The sequence below is a fragment of the Panthera tigris genome, chromosome A2 (assembly GCF_018350195.1).
Source record: "Panthera tigris isolate Pti1 chromosome A2, P.tigris_Pti1_mat1.1, whole genome shotgun sequence".
Classification (NCBI taxonomy): domain Eukaryota; kingdom Metazoa; phylum Chordata; class Mammalia; order Carnivora; family Felidae; genus Panthera; species Panthera tigris.
This window is the reverse complement of record NC_056661.1, coordinates 16,621,722-16,640,123: the sequence shown is the minus strand read 5'-3', so window position 1 is coordinate 16,640,123 and position 18,402 is coordinate 16,621,722. Positions and strand designations below refer to the sequence as shown.

The window sequence follows — 18,402 nt, the reverse complement described above, 5'->3', positions numbered from 1 at the left end:
AAAATTTACATCCAAAGTAGTTGGTATATAGTGAAGCAATGATTTCAGTAGATTCCTTAATGCCCCTCACCCATTTAGTCCATCCCCCCTCCCACAACCCCTCCAGTAACCCTCTGTTTGTTCTCCATATTTATGAGTCTCTTCTGTTTTGTCCCCCTCCCTGTTATTTTTGTTTCCCTTCCCTTATGTTCATCTGTTTTGTCTCTTAACGTCCTCATATGAGTGAAGTCATATGATTTTTGCCTTTCTCTAATTTCACTTAGCATAATACCCTCCAGTTCCATCCACGTAGTTGCAAATGGCAAGATTTCATTCTTTTTGATTGCTGAGTAATACTCCATTGCATATATATATCACATCTTCTTTATCCATTCATCCATCGATGGACATTTGGGCTCTTTCCATACTTTGGGTATTGTTGATAGCACTGCTATAAACATGGGGATGCATGTGTCCCTTCGAAACAGCACACCTGTATCCCGTGGATAAATGCCTAGTAGTGCAATTGCTGGGTCGTAGGGTAGTTCTATTTTTAGTTTTTTGAGGAACCTCCATACTGTTTTTCAGAGTGGCTGCACCGGCTTGCATTCCAAAAATTCTTTCTTTTAAATGACAGCATTAACATTCCTTGGTATGAATATTACAAAATGTATTCTTCCATTCCATTGTTTAGGAGCATTCTCTTTATTTCCCCCAATATAAGTAACAATACAATTAATATCTTTGTACATTTATTCTTTGTACAAGTATTTCTATATACTTCTATATACTTCTAGAATACTAGAATTCTATATACTAGAATTTCAGAAATAGAATTTGCCGAGTCAAAGGATACACACAAATTTTTATTAAATAGTAAGTAGATGGGGCACCTGGGTGGCTCAGTCAGTTAAGCGTCCGACTCCTTGTCTCGGCTCAGGTCACGATCTCATGGTTTATGAGTTCGAGCCCCACGTCGGGCTCCACACTGACAGTGCAGAGCCTGCTATAGATTCTTTCTCTCCCAATCTCCCAATCTCTCTCTATCTCTCTCCCAAAAATAAACTTAAAAAAATTAAAAAAAAATAGTAAGTAGATATAATTATTAATCAAGCAGAGGGTAGACAAAATAACAGTAAAACAACTATGTACTTACAACCTAGTTTAAGAAATAGAGCTTTAGTGATTCTCTGAAGCTTCCTGGATGCTTCCATATGATTTCTTTTCCCCCTATAGAAAAAAAAAGAACCTGAATTTTTTTACTTCTCCCTTCAGTTTTTTTCCCTTTGAGTTTTGACATGTTTTTTTAAAAAAATGTTTATTTATTTACTCTTGGGGGGGAGGGGCAGAGAGAGAAAGAGAATCTCAAAGAGGTTCCACACTGTCAGTGCAGAGTCTGATGTGGGGCTCCATCTTATGAACCATGAGATCATGACCTGAGCCAAAATCAAGCTTCAGATGCTTAACTGACTGAGCTACCAAGGCACCCCTGAATTTTCTTGTTTAAATCCCTGCATAATCTGTTAATTTTGACTTGTAAAACTTCATATAAATAGAAAAATATATATATATATATCCTTTTATGTCTTTTTTCCTGCTTATTATGTTATTAAGATTTTTTATTTTTTAACATTTATTATTATTATTATTATTATTATTATTATTAATTTACTTTTTTGAGATACAGACCATGAGCAGGGGAGGGGTACAGAGAGAGGGAGACACAGAATCCAAGCAGGCTCCAAGCTGTCAGCACACAGCCCGATGTGGGACTTGACCCCATAAACCATGAGATCATGGCCTGAGCCAAAGTGGGACGCTTAACTGACAGAGCCATCCAGGCACCCCTGTTCCTGAGATTTAACCATTTTTGATAGGTGTAGCTGGAAATTTCATCTTATTTTTTATTCTTTGGGGCGCGGGGGCAGAGAGAGAGGGATACAGAGGATTTGAAGCAGGCTCTGGGCTGAGTGGAAAGCTCAATGTGGGGCTTGAACTCATGAACTGTGAAATCATGACCTGAGCTGAACTTGGACACTTAACCAACTTAGCCACCCAGGAGCCCCTGTTTTCAAATGCTGTTTAATCATTCAATACATAAATACACTACAGTTGATGGGACATTTGCCAATACTGCTAAGAACATTTCCAAACATGGCCTTTGTGGTACATGTGCAAGTTTCTCTAGTTTGCATATCTAAGAGTGTAATTGTTGGGTTGTAGGGTATGCCCATACTCATCTTTACTAGGTAAAGTCAAATTGTTTTCCAAAGCTGTTATACTAATTAACACTCCTACTAACACTGCATCGTATCGGATTTCCCTAAAACATCTTTCCAATGTTTCTTAGCTATTAATTTGTCTTCTTGGGTGATATTTGCCAATTTACAAAATTGTTTTTTTTCCCCTGATTTGCACGAGTTCGTTATATATTCTAGATCAGTGCTGTCCAACAGAAATAAAATGCAAGTCAAAATTTAATTTCAAATGTTCTAGAAGCCTCATTTAAAATAGTGATAAGAAACAGTCCAAATTATTTTTTATAATATTTTTTACTTAATAATATACTTACCAAGATATTATCATTTCAACATGTAATACATACATACATATATACATGTGTATATATATATATATATATATATATATATATATATATATATTTTTTTTTTTTTTTGTACTAACTCTTTGCAATCTGGTGTCTTTTTCATACTTACACACATCTTAATTTGGCCTAGTTACATTTTAAGTACTTGCCAGTTGTATGTGGTTAGTACCACTATACTGGGGTGTAGATACTTTTGTTGTTGTTGTTATGTGTGTTGCAGGTCTTTCTGTCCAGTTTATGATTTTTCCTTTCACTTTTTGTCTTTTGACGACAAAGTTTCAAAGAAGCTGAGTTTTGACCCCTTTGGTTTGCACTTTGAATTTTAAGAACATTTTTTCTATCACATGGGCATGTACTAAAGATAATGTATTATTCTATATTTTATTCTAAATCTTTCCATGTTTTGCCTTTCATATTGAAGTCTTTAATCCATCTGGAATTGACTTTTGGGTTAAATATGAAATAAGGATCCATTTTTACTTGCTCTCCAGATGGATAACTAGTAAGATAACCTAGCTCTCATATTTTGATGTTGGTGTTGTTTTTATAAATGGTATGTTTTATTTGCTTGTGCTTTCTAACTGCTGGATTATGGAAATGCAGTTGACTTTTTTTTTTTAATCTGAAAAACTTGAAGAAATGTCTTTAGTTCTCAGTATTATTCTGTAAATGATTTGGGGTTCTCTAAATAGACTATCATACCACCTGTAAATAACAACTGTCCTTTTTACTTCTTACATGTTTTATTTCTTGCATTGTTTTATTTTGCTGGCTAGGACTCAAGTACAATTTGAAAAGAAATGGTGATAGCAAAAAAAAAAAAAGAAGAAAAAGAAAAAAAGAAATGTGATAGCAAACATTTTGCTTTTTAATTTCAAAAGAAATAAAAAATGATTTCACAATGATGTATCATGTTTGCTCTAGATCTTTATCAGGTTAAGGAAGTTTCATTCTATTCCTGGTTTGTTAAAGGTTTTTTTTTCCCTCTTTCTTTTCTTTTTTTAAAATTAAGAATGGTTACTGAAAGTTAACACTTTTGCCTCCATCTAAAAGTATTTGGTTGTACCATCTTGTATTAGCTTTCAATTGCTGATGTAACAAATTGCTACAAACTTAGAAGCATAAGACAACATAAATTTCTGCACACCAGAAATCCAGTATGGGTCTAACTGAACTAAAAACAGTATTGGCAGGTTGCATTCCATTCTGGAGGCTCTGGGAGAAAATCTATTTCCTGCTCATTTGGGTTATTGGCAGAATTCAGTTCCTAGAGGTTGTGGGACCACAGTCCCTATTTTCTTGCTGGCTGTAAAATGAGTGAGGGTTATTTTCATCTTGCAGAGGCTGCCACATTCCTTGGCTCATGGCCCTTTTCCTCCATTTTCAAAGCCAGCAACAGGCAGGTTAAGTCCTTGCCCTTTTTCATCTCTCTTTTGCCTTCCTCTTCCATTTTTAGGATTTATTATTAGACTGAGCCCAGATAATCCAAGATAACCTCCCCATCCCAAGGTGTGGAACTCAATCACATCCAAGTCTCTTTTGCTGCAAAAAGAAAAATACAGGTTCTAGCGATGAGGAAGTGGACATCTTTGGGGAGCTATTATTCTGCCTATCACACCATCATAATTTGTCAGTATGGTGAATTGCTTTAAAAAGTTTGCAACATTGAACCCTTTCATTCCTGAAATAAATTCAACTTGATTATGGTTTTTATCTTTTTGATGAATCGCTGGATTTGCTTTAATATTTTGTTCAGGATTATTCCATCTTTGTTAAAGAATGAGAATAGCTTGTAACCTTTTCCTTTTTTGTCCTATCTTTGTCTGAGTCTGTCTGTCCTTCTACCCCTTCCTTTCTTTTTGAGGGAAAATTGACTACTGATTAATCTTATTAAAATTTTTTTAAAAAGTTTATCTATTTTGAGAGAATGAGCAAGGGAGGGGCAGGGGGGGAGAGAGAGAGAGAGAGAGAGAGAGAGAGAGAGAGAGAGAGAGAGGGAGAGAATTCCAAGCAGGCTCCATGCTGAGTGTAGAGCCTGATGCAGGTGGATCCCATGACTGTGAAATCATGACTGGAGCTGAAATCAAGAGCCAGCCACTTAACCGATGAGCCACCAAGGCACCCCAGACTACTGATTTTCATAGTTTTAGGAACAGATAGGTTTTTCATTTCTCACTAAGTCAGTTTTGCTAATTTCTATTATCTTAGAAAGTTACCCGAGTTGATCTAAGTTTTCAAATTTATTGATATCAGATTGTTCATTTTTTGGGTCAATTTTATCATTGCAGTAGTTTCCACAGTTTTGTCCCTCTTCTCATTACTTGTATCTTCTACTTTTTCCCCAGTTTGTCAGAATTTGGTCGAATTGTTCGTTCAGAAAGAACGAATTGTTGGCTTTGTGCATCTTCTCCATCGTATGCCTTTTCTTTCATTAATTTTGTACTCTCATCTTTATTTTTTCTTTACTTCTACTTTAGGTTTGACATGTAATTGTCAATTTTGTCTTTTCCTCCATAAGTATTTAAATTCCTAATTTCCCTTTAATTACTGCTTTAGCTATATCTATGATTTTGGTATTTCACTATTTTTTCCAGTTTTATTGAGAAATAATTGCTATAAATCACCATGTAAGTTTGAGGCATACAGTGTGATGGTCTGATTTACATATATTGTGAAGTGATTACCACATTAGGCTTGCTAAATGCATCTTCTCATCTAGATACAAAACAAAAAAAATTTTCCTAGTGAGGAAAATCCAGGATTTACATTTCATTGTTCTTTAGATCCAATTATTTTATAATTCCCATCATAGTTTTTTTTTTTCTGACCAACAAGTTATTTACAAGCATGTGTTTCAATATTCAAATGTATTTTTCTCCCCTTAGTATTTCTGACTTAATTGCATGTTTGTTAGAGAATGTGGCTTATGCAACATCAAATTTGTTGAGAATTACTACATGGACATACATGTGCTCAATCTTCATAAATATCTCACATGTGTGCATTAAAAGGATATGAATGCACTATTAAGTGCAACATTTAATATGTCTATTAATTCAGTCTCATTTTTTTTTTAAACTTTATTTATTTTGAGAGAGAGAGCATGAGCAGGGGAGGGGCAGAGAGGGAGGTAGAGAGAGAATCCTAAGCAAGCTCCGCACTGTCAGTGCAGAGCCACACGTGGGGCTCAAACTCACAAACCATGAGATCATGACCTGAGCTGAAATCCAGAGTCAGACGTTTGACACAGCCACCCAGGTGCCCCTTAATCTCTTAATTATGTTGCTCATATCTTCTGATTCTTGTAAGATCTATCCATTCATTATTTTGAGGTGTATTAAAATCTCCACTACAGTGGGAAATTTATACATTTTTCTCATAGTTCTGTCAAAGTTTGCTTTCAGTATTTTAAGGACCTGTAATTATGAACATACATGTTTAGAATTCTGAAGTCCTAGGGTCCTGAACTTACCATGATTTAACAACCTTCATTTATTCTTAGTTTGTCTGATGTTACTGGTAAGCTTTCTACTGATATGTTAGCCTGACATCTTTTTCCATCCTCCTACATTTTTCTACGTTCTTCGTTTTGAGAATGTTTCAAAAATAGCATACGGTTGGATTTTGTTTTCTTGTCTGTTTGCATTCTTTTTTTATTTTTTATTATTAAAAAAAATTTTTTTTTAATGTTAATTTTTGAGAGAGCAAGTGAGACAGAGCATGAGCGGGGGAGGGGCAGAGAGAGGGAGACACAGAATCGGAAGCAAGCTCCAGGCTCTGAGCTGGCAGCACAGAGCCCAACACGGGGCTTGAACCACAAACTGTGAGAACATGACCTGAGCCGAAGTCTAACCGACTAAGCCACCCGGGCGCCCCTGCATTCTTTTTTTAAATTGGAGACCTTATTCGGCTTACATTTACTATAGTTACTGAAATATTTGCATTTATTTTTTACCATATTATTTGTGATTTCTATTTGTTTCACTATTTGTTTCTTTTTTCTATCATCATATGATGCTTTTGTTGGATTTTTATTCTATTTTCTCCCTCTATTAATTTAGAAATTAAAACTCTTAGTCACCTGAGATATTTTAACTTGAATACTTAAAAGAATAAAGCTTAATCAATATTTTTATTGTTTTCCCAAACAATACAAGGACTTTGGAAAACTTTAAGTCTAATCATCATCCCACCCTTCCCACTTCAAAGTATGACTTTGTTGTCCAGGATATTAGTTCCATCTTGCCTTACTTCATTAACCACACACATTGTTAGTATTATTCCTTTATTGCACTTTTAATTTTAACCACTTACTTACCCATTTCTTTGCTTCTTGCATCAGGGAGTGTTTTCTGTTGGTGGTAAGCTCCAGATTTTTTGATCTGAAAATATCTTGAATCAGCTACATTCAAATCCTGGCTCTATCATTCCTTAAAAGTCATGTGACTCTAGGTTAAGTACCTTAATCTCTAGGATCTTTGGTTTATTAATCTGTTAAAATGAGTTTAGTCCTTTGCTGGGAGAGACAAGGCTGGGAAGAAAGATGCAATAAATAGCTCCCAAGATCCAAGATGCCAACATCAAAACACAATAGAACAAACATTACATCAGTTCCCTGAGTGTTTGATACTCTTGTAGGGAAGACGAGATTAACACATGTTAACACATAACTATTAATATTCCTGTGTACTTGACGGTTAAGTGTATGGTTCTTTCAAGTCAGCACTTTCAAGCCCAATGAAATGGTTGGCTCTCAGGGGCTTATGAAGGAGTCTTCACAAAAGACAGTGCTTACCTGGATGTTATTAGCTGGTCAACAATGTAGTCTTGACAGAAAAATCCAATGTGAACGCTTGAGGAGTTTCTAAAAGAAAAAGAGTAAAAAAAAAAAAAAAGGTAAGGTTTTAAAAAAAGTAGCAAAGTATTTATTACACACCTGGAACATACAGGCCAAACACTATAAAATATGAAAGACAATGATGCTTCTGCCTACAATGATAGGAGTTGGGAAGATAGACTTAGGTAATGGAAGTCAGTTAACAAAGAGATATGGAAGAGAAAAGACAACTACAGAGTATACTACTACTCCAGAGGAAGGTGCTCACTTGACATAAATAATGTATGTGATAGGACTCAGTATGGGTTGCGTATTGTTTCACAGATTCCTCTTGTGTAGAGATCTGCAGATTGAACATGATTGAAGATCAATTGCAATTATACTCTTTTCTCTAAGGAATTCCAGAGCCAAAGGGTGTGATAGATTTGTGTAGAACAGTTAAAATAACCATTATTCTAAAGGATGCTACCTATCTTTTGTATACTGATTAAATCTAAAATAACTTTCAATTATGCCGAGCTTCGGGTATCTACATAAATTTATAAGGTAGCTAATTTTTTGGTGCATGGCTGTTAGTTTACATTCACCAAGTACTTTCTCAGACATTATCACATTTTATCCTCCCCAAATGCTAAGATGTTGGCTTTATATATTTCTATCCTACAGGGAAGTAAATACACATTTAAACCACTTGATCCAAGTGATCCAACCAGTATCTCATTACATTTTTAATTAATGGAAAGGAATCAATTTCAGTTGTAACAGAATAATTTGTTGATCTATTAAAACTAAGCAGTAAATCACCATAAAAAAACAGTATGTAACAGCTTCTAAATGCCCAAGTCATGTTTCTACTCTAATGCTAGGATGGACCTGTATGCATTTATGATTTTTTTGGTTAATATGCAATCATAGCAACAGCTAATTTTGGGTTCCCAGAGACCAAATAAAGAAAAAGACATTTTTGGAATCTGTAATACACACCATTCCTCTATTTAAGAGCACATGGTGGGGGGGTGGAAAGAATAAATAGATAAGGATCATGTCAGCTGGGAATAGATTCAAGATAATATTTAAATAATCAAGGAAACTGAGTAAGTATCTCACAAACTGTTGTGATCTACATGAGTCTTGTACTGGCAAGCCTGAATTTTCAAACATTTGATCTTGATATAACCCAGCTTTGCGTATGTTATTCATGTATACTCCCAAACTGCCTCTCTGATACCATATTCAACCTTTCACATATCAGCAGATGACTACTAACCACAGGCTATGGCTGCCACAATAGGCCTGACTCTGCCAGGGTGAGAGTTTTTGTGGGAGCACATGGGTAGAGACACAACTGCCCACACTGCCCTGCTCCCACTCCCAATGCTGGCCTTGTTGCCACTGTCAACTCTGCCCCCTCTTGGCAAAGCAAGGAACTTCGAGGAGTCCTAGTACTGAAGGCCTGGGGCTTGCTGGTCTATTCCAAATTGGCATCTCTTGAGCACAACCAGTCTCCTGAGAATCCTCACCTGGGGAAAAGATTCGGTGCGAGAAGAGCAGGATGGGAAGAGGCAAGAGTAAGTGGTTAGGAGTGGTTTCCCCATTCAGCTTCAGCTGTGGGTTCAAGGATGGGAATGACCATTTTCCTCTCTCTAGAGCTTTGGCCAGGTTCCTATGTGAGGCAGGAGAGCTTTGGCCTGGGCACATTGGAGGTTAAAAAAAAAAAAAAAAAAAAGTACCGTCCAGTGGCACTTTAGATACCTCACTGTCTTGACTGTATTATTTCTGTGTCAGTTCTGTCTTGCCAGTATATTACCTTAAACATTTTGTTTACAAATACTAGTTTTGAAGAGGGAGCAACTGGTGCCTCTGCCATCCCCTCAACCACATTTTTCCCCCCAACTCTTTACCAGGTACCTGGAGCCGAACAGTGGACAATGTCCAACTTTTGGCCTTTTGTCTACCCCAAAGCAAGAGATGCCTGAGTCAACTTTGTTTCAAGGTCACTAAAGGCTACCCTGGGGTCCCCTGGGATGGGTCAACAGGAAGCAGGAATGGCAGGAGCAATTATGAAGGTTTTTATGGTTTTCAGCTCACCAGGGATAAATGCTTCTTAGGTTTCACCGTAAGACGTTTGACATTTTTCCTTCAAACACATTTGCAGAAGGCTTCATGTAACAAAACAGGAGACAGTCAATATATAATAATAATGCTAAAGACCAAATTATTCCACAGCTTTGATCAAGAGGCCAGGCCCGAGAATAAGTTCTGAAGATACATCCTCTTTGGATTTAAAATACGTGCACAAAAAACGCTGGTACAACAACAGATGAAGGCATTTAATAGTATTCAATCCTCCAACAATCGTGCATGAAAAGTAACCATGCCCAGTGTCACATACTAGAAAGTGGCAGGGCTGGTACACTTAACCACTGCCCTGAAATGTCTGATTAAGTGCTGACATTTACTGAAGGTTTAGAGCTTTACCAATATCCTCTCATTTAATCCTTAAAAACAGTGAAAGGACCTGTCCACATCAATATTCTCATCTTACAATGAGAAAAAAAAAAAACAACACAGAAATTATGTAACGTTCATGGTCTCTAGAGAAGTGGTCATGGGAGACTTGAATCTAGGGAATCAGATGGGCCCTGCACGTGGATCCTATGCCTAAAGGCAACAGAAAAAAAAAAAAAAAAAAGCCAAAATGACCCCCAAGTGAGAAACGATGATAAAACGCTAATATAGACACTGCCTACATATGAATTTATACACGCAGGCACGGACACGTGCGCGCACACAGGATATAAAAAAGGGCTAATAAAGGATGTCAATTCACTTAGGTCACACTTCAGTAATTAGGACACATACCGTCTTGTTTTAGGCTGCTATAGCAGAATACCATGGACTGGGTGGCTACAAACAACCGAAATTTAGTGCTGACGGTTCTGCACGCTGGAAATCGGAGTGCAGGTGCCGGCATGGCCGAAGTCTGCTGGAGGAACTCTTCTGGATTGTAGTCCTCCCTTTTCTCCTTGGGTCCTCCCTCACGTGGCACACAGCACAGCGAGAGAGCTCAATGGGGTCTCTTTTATAAGGGCACTAATTCCATTCAGGAGGGCTCCACCCTCGTGACCTAATCACCTCAAAGGCCCCACCTCCTAATCCCTGAGAGGTTAGGGTTTTCAACGGTGTGGAGGTGGGTGGGGGGTGGCACACGAACATTCCAGTCCACAACACAGACTTCCGTGCAGCCGTTGGCTGGTAAAATCTTACTCAACGTTATGGTGATCCTGTGAACTCCCAATTTCAAAATGATCAGTTGCCACGAACTCTTCAACGCCCCGAGCGTTTAGCTAAAGGCTTTGCGCATTCTTGTTTCTCCTTCCAAAAAGAAGAACTAAAAACCCTGGCCCTTTCAAGTTGTCCCCTTTAAGCTCACCTTGTCATCTTTGCAGGAAAGTGATTAGCAGCCTTTAAAAAGGATGTTTGTTCCGAGGCCTTAAGAAGCCGGCGGAAGGCTGGCGCGGTGGCCTGGCCGAGTTGGGGTGGGGGTGGGGGGAGCAGATGACCCAGAGGGAGGCGGGAAGGAGGAGGGGGCGTCCGGGGAGCTTGGGCTCCGGGCGAATCCCCGGCCTGGCTCCGTTTCCGTTCCTACCGAGGGGCGAGATGAAGAGGCAAGGGGGAGAGAGCGCGAGCAGGAGGAATAAAGGAGAGAAGGGAGACAGGCTCGGGAGGAGCGGCGACCGCGGTACCTCAGAGTCCCGGGACCCGGGGGAGGGGCCGTCGTCGGCGCGGCCGCGGACGTCGGTGCTACGGGCGGCGGGGCAGGAAGGTTAGAGTCCCGGCGGGCTCGGGCCGTTCCCCCGACGTCGCCTGCCAACAGCCTGGGGCCGGGCCGGGTCACGCCTCAGCCCCCCGCCTCCTCGGCGGGCCTGACAGAGAGGTCGCCGCGGTGCCTTCTCTCGGGGTCCCGGGCGGGTCCACGGCGCTCGGGCCCGGAGCTTATTGTTCCGGGAAGCCGCGGGCAGACTCGGGCCGGCCGACCCGCCCCCACCTGGGGGTCGCCCGGCAGCTGCGGGAGCGCCGACTGGCGGCGGACGCGCGGCCCGTGCGTGTCCCTTTAAGGGGCCGGGCCTGTGCGGCGGAGGGGCTGGCGGGGTGCGCGTCGCTCCCCGTGTGTGTGTGTGGGGGAGAGAGCGGCGGGCGGGCGGGCGCCGGAGGGAGGGAGGGAACGAGCGAGCAAGCGACGCGGGCCGCCCCTGCCGCCGCCGCCGCCGCCGCCGCGGTCGGACCAGCGGCCTCCTCCCCTCCCCTCCCCTCCCGCGCGTCGCCCTGCCGCGGGGAGGGGGCTCGCGTCGCCGCCTCCAGCCGCTCCCGATGAAGCAGCTGCCGCCGCAGCCGCCTCCGAAGATGGGGGATTTCTACGACCCCGAGCACCCGACCCCTGAGTAAGTATCAGCTCCGCGGTCTCCCGCCGCCTCGGCCCGAACCGAGGGCGGCGCGTCCTGACGGGCGGCGGCGCGGGCCGGCGCGAGGAGTAACGGGCCCGCGGTGTACTCGCGCGGGCGGCGTGGGGAGCAGGCCCGCGCCGCCGCCTCGCCCGGGCCTCCGCGGGTCGGCGGTTGGGCCCGGCGTTGGCGCGGCCGGTCGCGTCGCAGCGGCGGTTGGGCCGGGCCGGTGGGGGAGGGGCGGCCACGGCCTCCGCCGCCGCCGCGTCCTCACCGACCCGGCCGGCCCGTGGCTCGGCGGTCTCCTCCGGCTTCCCGCGAACCCCTCAGGCCGCGCCGCAGGCGCAGGGACCGAGGCGGAGGAGCTGCCGGTGTCGGAGTCAGCGAGAGGGCACCGGCGAGGGTAGGCCGCGAATCCCCGGGCTCGGGTGGAAGCCCGGCCCGTCGCCCGGCCTGTCGCCCGGCCTCCCGGAGACGGCGGCTCGGACCGGAAGGGCCTAGCGTGCGTCGCTCGGCCGGGGTCCGTGGAGGGTCCGCGCTGCACTCTTGGGTTTTTTTTTTTTTTTTTCCCCCCTTCTGGAACTCGATCCCGGCCTCGCAGTGCTTCCGGCTTCAGCTTCTGCACCTTTGGCACTTGGGTTTTGTAATGGTGGCGAGGTTTGTGTGGCCCCGATGTTGAGGTGACACCGGGTTTGTTTTTCCGCCTGAAAATGAAAGCCTTCGGAGGGGCATACGTTCTCTTCCAGATTGTGGGATTTGCACACTTTGGGACACTACTTCCTTGGTAACAGGAACCTTTTACCCTAAACGGATGACTTTCTACCGCTCATAAAGACTTAAAAACTGAGGATCGTGTGAGGATTCTCTAAAGAGACAGCGTTCCAGAAAACTGAAATAGTTTTGCCCGGCCGTATTTTTTCAGACTTGGAGAATTTTTTTTTTTTTTTTTTTTTAACACATTTCTGTGGAGGGCTGTAGCTGCTACTGTATCCAATACCTCCGAGAGCTTCCACTCCAGAGCCTGGATTCACTTCTTTCCCTCCGCCCTCACAAGACTATTGTTTTAAAAAGCTATTCTTAAACTCCATTTGCTGGTGTTGGTCGGAGTCTACCTAGAGATATGAATGTACGACTCTTTGCAAACTTAACGGTTGGTAGGGGTTTCGGTTGAAACTGTCACTTTTTGTCAGCAGAATGATTCCAAGAGATTTGCTCTTTTGACACATTTTACCTTAGCTCTGCTATGGCTTTTTTTTTTTTTTTTTTTTTTTTTTTTTTTTTTTTTTTTTTTTTTTTTTTTTTTTTTTTTTGGAACTCTTTGCCCGAAGCTTTGCAACTTGGTCCAGTCACGTCTGGATCTTACTTTTAGATTTAGTTGCAACCCAGAAGGATTCTGCTGGGGTGTTGATGGTTTCTGCACCGAAAGAGAAGTACTTACGCTACCCTTCTAAACAAACCCAACTTTTACGACAGTAAGTTGTCCCTACATGGCTTTATCCTTTTATGGGTTCCTTGCTTTTACGTTAACATTACCTTGGTTAGGTTTGTTTTGATTTACTGCACAATCCTCAGTCCAGTGACAAAGCTCATGTTATATAGGCTTTTGGTGTGAGACTTGGAAAACCTCAAACAGCTCTGTATCATGATCCAATAAACACTTATTGAACAGTTGTCTGGTACAAAATAACATGCTATCCCTTGATCCGACTAAACGCCTGCTTCCAGTTTTTACTTGGTTGTGTGGTGAAGTTCACAGGCTTTAAGGATCACATCCTTCCACTTTCTTGGGAAAACATTTTTCATATTGTGTGGCAAAATGGACTCAGAAGTGCATCTTGGATGGACCTACGTGGGGAAGAATCAAGAATGTTTATTGTTTTACACAAGGTCTTGAGGGTTTTTATGTTCACTTTTCTGTTGTTACTGCTTTGGATTTCTAAGTGACTGAGTTCCAAAGGGGGGTGTGTGTGTGTGTGTGTGTGTGTGTGTGTGTGTGTGTATTAACCTGCATGGAGTATATAAAGAATTGTAAAATGTCTTCTGTTATAACGTAAGAACTAGAGGGGATCCTCGTCGGCATCCTGGACAGTGTCACTTGTCTTTCAGGTGCAGAAACTGAAGCCTAGAGAGTGAAGTGACAGGAAACCCTGTTGAGGTAGTATGTGTACGCTGCCAGTCAGTCATGATACTCCTGCATAGACAAGAGCACTACAGTGTAGGGGTAAAGAACTCGGATTTCGGAATCCGACATACCTGGGTTTGTACACTCGTTGAACCTTGGACAAGTGACTCCATGTCTCTAAGCTTGGGTTTTCCCATCTTTGCAGTCAAATGCTCTACCCCGGAGCTCTACCCCCAAGGTTTTCCCATCTTTGAAATCGGGATCATGACGGTAGCGACCTCCTAGGGCTTTTGGGAGGATTGAATGAACATTATGTGTGAAAAGCCCTGGGCACAGAGCGTGGCATCTGCAAATGCTTCTCTCTGGGGTTATCAGGGAAAACTTAAAAGAGGTAGGATTGTAAGTCAAGCTTGAAAAGATGAGGTGGGCTTGAGGGGGTGACATGACCAAGTGTCCCTTTTAGACTTTAGGTAGTTTGAAATGGTTCTTTGACACGGGAAGAAATTGAGGCACAACATGTGAATTTAGTTTGATCGAAGAAACAGTTGGAGCCTGATGTTCTGTGTTTGTCTTGCACTCACTCTTTAATCAGGCACAGCTGTGAGACCTGGCTTTTTTCCTGTGGCATATAGGATTGTATTTCAGGTGAAAATGGCTGTAATCACCTGAGTATCTGTGCGCTAGGTGTTTGCTGTCGGGGCCAGGTGTTGAGGACGCTGCAAATTAGATCCAGTTAAAGTCTTCAAGGAACTTCTCTAATGAGAGAGACAGGCAAGTACTTAACAATGATAGAAGTGCTGTTCTTCGAACATATGCGTATTTTGTGCCAGACACAGGCACGCTAGGGGTGGGTGGTATACAAAACACGCAAAATTTTGGCCTTATGGGCACCCCTCCTAGTGAGGGGTGCTGATGAATAATATAGAATGTTCAAAGGTAAGTGCTTTGCAAAATGGAGCAGGGTAAGGAGGATCCAGAATTTCTGGGGAATATGTTATAGTTTAAAATGGGGTAGACTGGGTGAACCTTCTTGAGAATGATATTTAGGCAAAAAGGGACAGGGATTAGCTGTGTTCATATCTGGGGTGAAAGCATTCCAAGCAGAGGAAATCGTTCCAAGGTGCTGAGGCAGACCTAGTGAGTTCTGCCTGGTGTGGCTAGAATGGAGTGAACAAAAAGAGTGATATAACTTGGGTCAGGGTGGGGCGTAGATCTCACAGTGCTTCGTAGAGCCATTTTAAGGACTTTGCCCAGAGTTTTCAATAGAGGAATGACATGGTCTGTTTTCAGCTTCAGGCAGGGGGGAACAGCAAAGCAAGGAGACTTGAAGCTAGCAATCTGGGAGAGAGACGCTGGTGACTTGTAAAGTGGTAATAGGACATGGTGAGAAATGACTGGATTCAGGATACACATTGAAGATCAAACCAGTATGGTTTGTTAATAGATCAGACGTGGCAGATGAGAGAGGAGCCAAGGATGATTCCCAGGTTTTTGGTCTGAGCAGTTAGAAAGATGGGATTTGCGATCAACCGAGGTAGGTATGACTTCGTGACCAGACCAAGTTTGGGAAATAGATTAGGAATTCAGTTTTAGACATGGTAACTTTGGGATGCCTGTTAGACATTTGGGTTGAGTTGATATCCAGGTCAGACCCTGGAGTTAAGGGAAATTGCCTGGACTAGAGATGTATTTTGTGGTCATTAACTTAGTATTCAGAACCACAGCATTGGAAGAGATCACCAAGGGGGCCAGTGTAGAAGGAGACAAGAACCTGGGAGTGATCCCTTTAAACTGCAGTATTAAGAAGCTTTTGTTATATAGTGTGCCTTACATGGAAGGCATCCATAAACTTAGGGAGGGAAATTACCTCTTTGCTACCTCTAACTAGGAGTTAGCACTTTTTTAAATTACCGATGTAAACAGCAAACTACAGTACTATTAGCAGTACTTGTGATTTTACTACTAGACAGGTCACAGATATTTTAATATGCTGTGGTTATTGTAGATGTCTCAAAATACTGTTGATGTTTATCATTACATCCAAGTTATAGTAGACATCTACCACTACTACATTGTTAAGAAGTATATATATATTACTGTATCACACATTGGGGGTTTTTGTCCTCCATGTAATTGGTTTCATTTATATAAAATATATAAATATAAATATAAAATATATATTTTATGCATTTAAAAATATTAAACTGAGAAGAAATCTACAGGCTTCATCAGACTGCTAAAATGGTCCAAAGAACAAAAAGAAGTTAAACTTTGGGCTCTGGAGCCAATGGTTCCTGGTTTTAGAATTTCACCTCTTAATAGCTTTATGAACCTGAGCGAGTTTCATAATTACTCTCTGCTTTGGAGTCATTATTTACAAAGTGGGGGATCATAGTATTTTCTGTGAAAGGTTTTGTGAGGACTTAAAGATAAGGACAGTGTTAGATCTTTTATGATTAGCATTGAATGCATCTAGGAAGAAGAGTACTTTACAAGGCACCATGATAGGAAAAGCATGGTGAATTTAGCCAAAGTTTATTAACTGGGAAAAAATATTTCTACGTGTTCTAATAAAATACAAAGCAGTGAGATTATTCAAATGCTCATAAAATCCTTGTAATTCACCCTAGAGTGGGAATAGAGATACCTCAGGAAGCTATCTAAGAGAAATATTTCTGGGAAAATTTCCTGGTTAGAAAGCCTGATGAACTATCCTAGTGCTTAGAACAGAGTATATACCTCTCCAGTATTCGTGTTCCTCTTTGCTCTTTTTTAGATTTCAGGCGGACCATTCTTCTGACACATTATGTCTTTAGAAAGGTATCAAGCAACTGTTGATACAGTTGTGTTTTACTAAGAAATGTTCAAACTGCCAAGACCTCCTTCATATATATAACATTATCAGCCAATCATACTTTTGTAGTTTCCTCAGTGGGAGTTTGATATACCCAAATCTTTTTTGCCATTTTTTTTTTATTGTCCTAATTGATTCCTTTTTAAAAATAGAAATGTATTATAATTTAGTCTTTAACAGATACGTAAAATTTTTCTTGACTTGATAATCTGTGTTTTTCTGTGAGCGTTGTCAGTTTTTGAAGAGAAGCTAGAATAGTCATATGCTGGATGACAAAGGATGACTAGCCTGGGTTACAGAATCAAAAGTTGACGTTCATTTCTGTTAATTCTTCCAGAGTACTGTAGAGTACTTTATTTTGTAATGCACTAAGAGCTATTATTATAATAAGGCCCTGTGAGACCATTCATATTAGAAACTGAACCATTACATCTGGAGGCACCAAACATCACGTTTAGAACCCTTCCTTTCTATTTGAGAGAGATCTACTCTGGAGTGGGGGAGGCATTTTATTCTGAAAAAATTTCAAACTTACAGAGAAGTTGTAAGAATAGTATAATGAGTGTCCATATGCTGTTCATCCACATTAACCGGTAATTGAAAGTTTGTCCTATTGACGTATCTTTCTGTATAAAAAAATAAATATACATGTGTTTATTTTTGTCTGAATCAAGTTGGAAACATCAAGACCTTTCACCCCTAAATATCTTCATTACCTTAGAAGAAGCTTTCTCTCAGATAACCAATGTACAGTAATCAAATTCAGGCAATTTAATATTTGTACCTATACTGTTAACTGATAAAATGTTTGTATTTAAATTTTGTCAGTTGTCTCAATAGTGTCCTCTCTTTTCAGTGTAGGATTACAAATTTCTTTTAATTGTGATGCCTCTCAGTCTTTAATCTCTGAGGAGAGAGCTTTAAATTCAAGCTTTGGAGGTACTTTATTATTGTCTTTGTACTTACCACAATTGTGATATTTCAAGAACAATAAAAGTGTCTGGTAGTATGTTTTAAATAGTTTATTTATTTATTTTTTTTAACTACCAAAACCATGGATGCTTATTGCAAAAGGGTAAGATAGTGCAGATGTCTATAGAAGAAAAAGTAAAAACCCACCCTTAGCGTTTCGTCCCTGCTCCATCTCTCCAAATTCCACGTCCAAGAGGGTAACCAGTACTAACAATGTAGGGTATACCTTTCCAGACCTTTTCCTTTTGTTTTTTTGTTGTTATTTAAGTGGAGTCCTACTACATATATCATTCTGTCTTTTTTCTACATACTGTATTCTCTGCATATTTGCATTTACAGGTAAGATATACTTACCTTTTTTAACAGGCAATATTGAGTTGCTTTATTTTCTTAAGGTGTCTGGTTGTCATGTTAAGCAGTTTAAAAAGGCCTTGGGACATGTTGTGCTGTGTGGAAGGGGTCTCCTTGCAAATATGTTTCCCCACAGGGTGAGTGTATCTGGTAATTTATAATAGTATTTCACGATTTTGTGTAGACTTTGACTCCTATACTTCCTTGCTTTTAAAAAATCTATTGTGTATACTTATT

At 41.0% G+C, this 18,402-nt stretch overlaps 1 protein-coding gene across 5 annotated transcripts in view; it reads left to right on the top strand.

The window, feature by feature from the left end:
• Positions 1 to 11,689: 11,689 nt before the first annotated feature.
• The window catches only part of SETD2 (SET domain containing 2, histone lysine methyltransferase), a 123,271-nt gene continuing 116,558 nt past the window's right edge, over positions 11,690 to 18,402 (top strand). For 4 of the 5 annotated variants that reach the window (XR_006214767.1, XR_006214768.1, XR_006214766.1 and 1 more), the window contains exon 1: positions 11,690 to 11,866. Coding sequence is in view for 1 of the 5 variants with exons in the window: in XM_042978793.1 (XP_042834727.1) it covers positions 11,796 to 11,866 (71 nt within the window). In the remaining 4 variants the exon portion in view is untranslated. Of the gene's footprint in view, positions 11,867 to 13,167; positions 14,760 to 18,402 lie in introns of those variants that run through there. The other variant, XM_042978794.1, reaches the window with a different exon arrangement.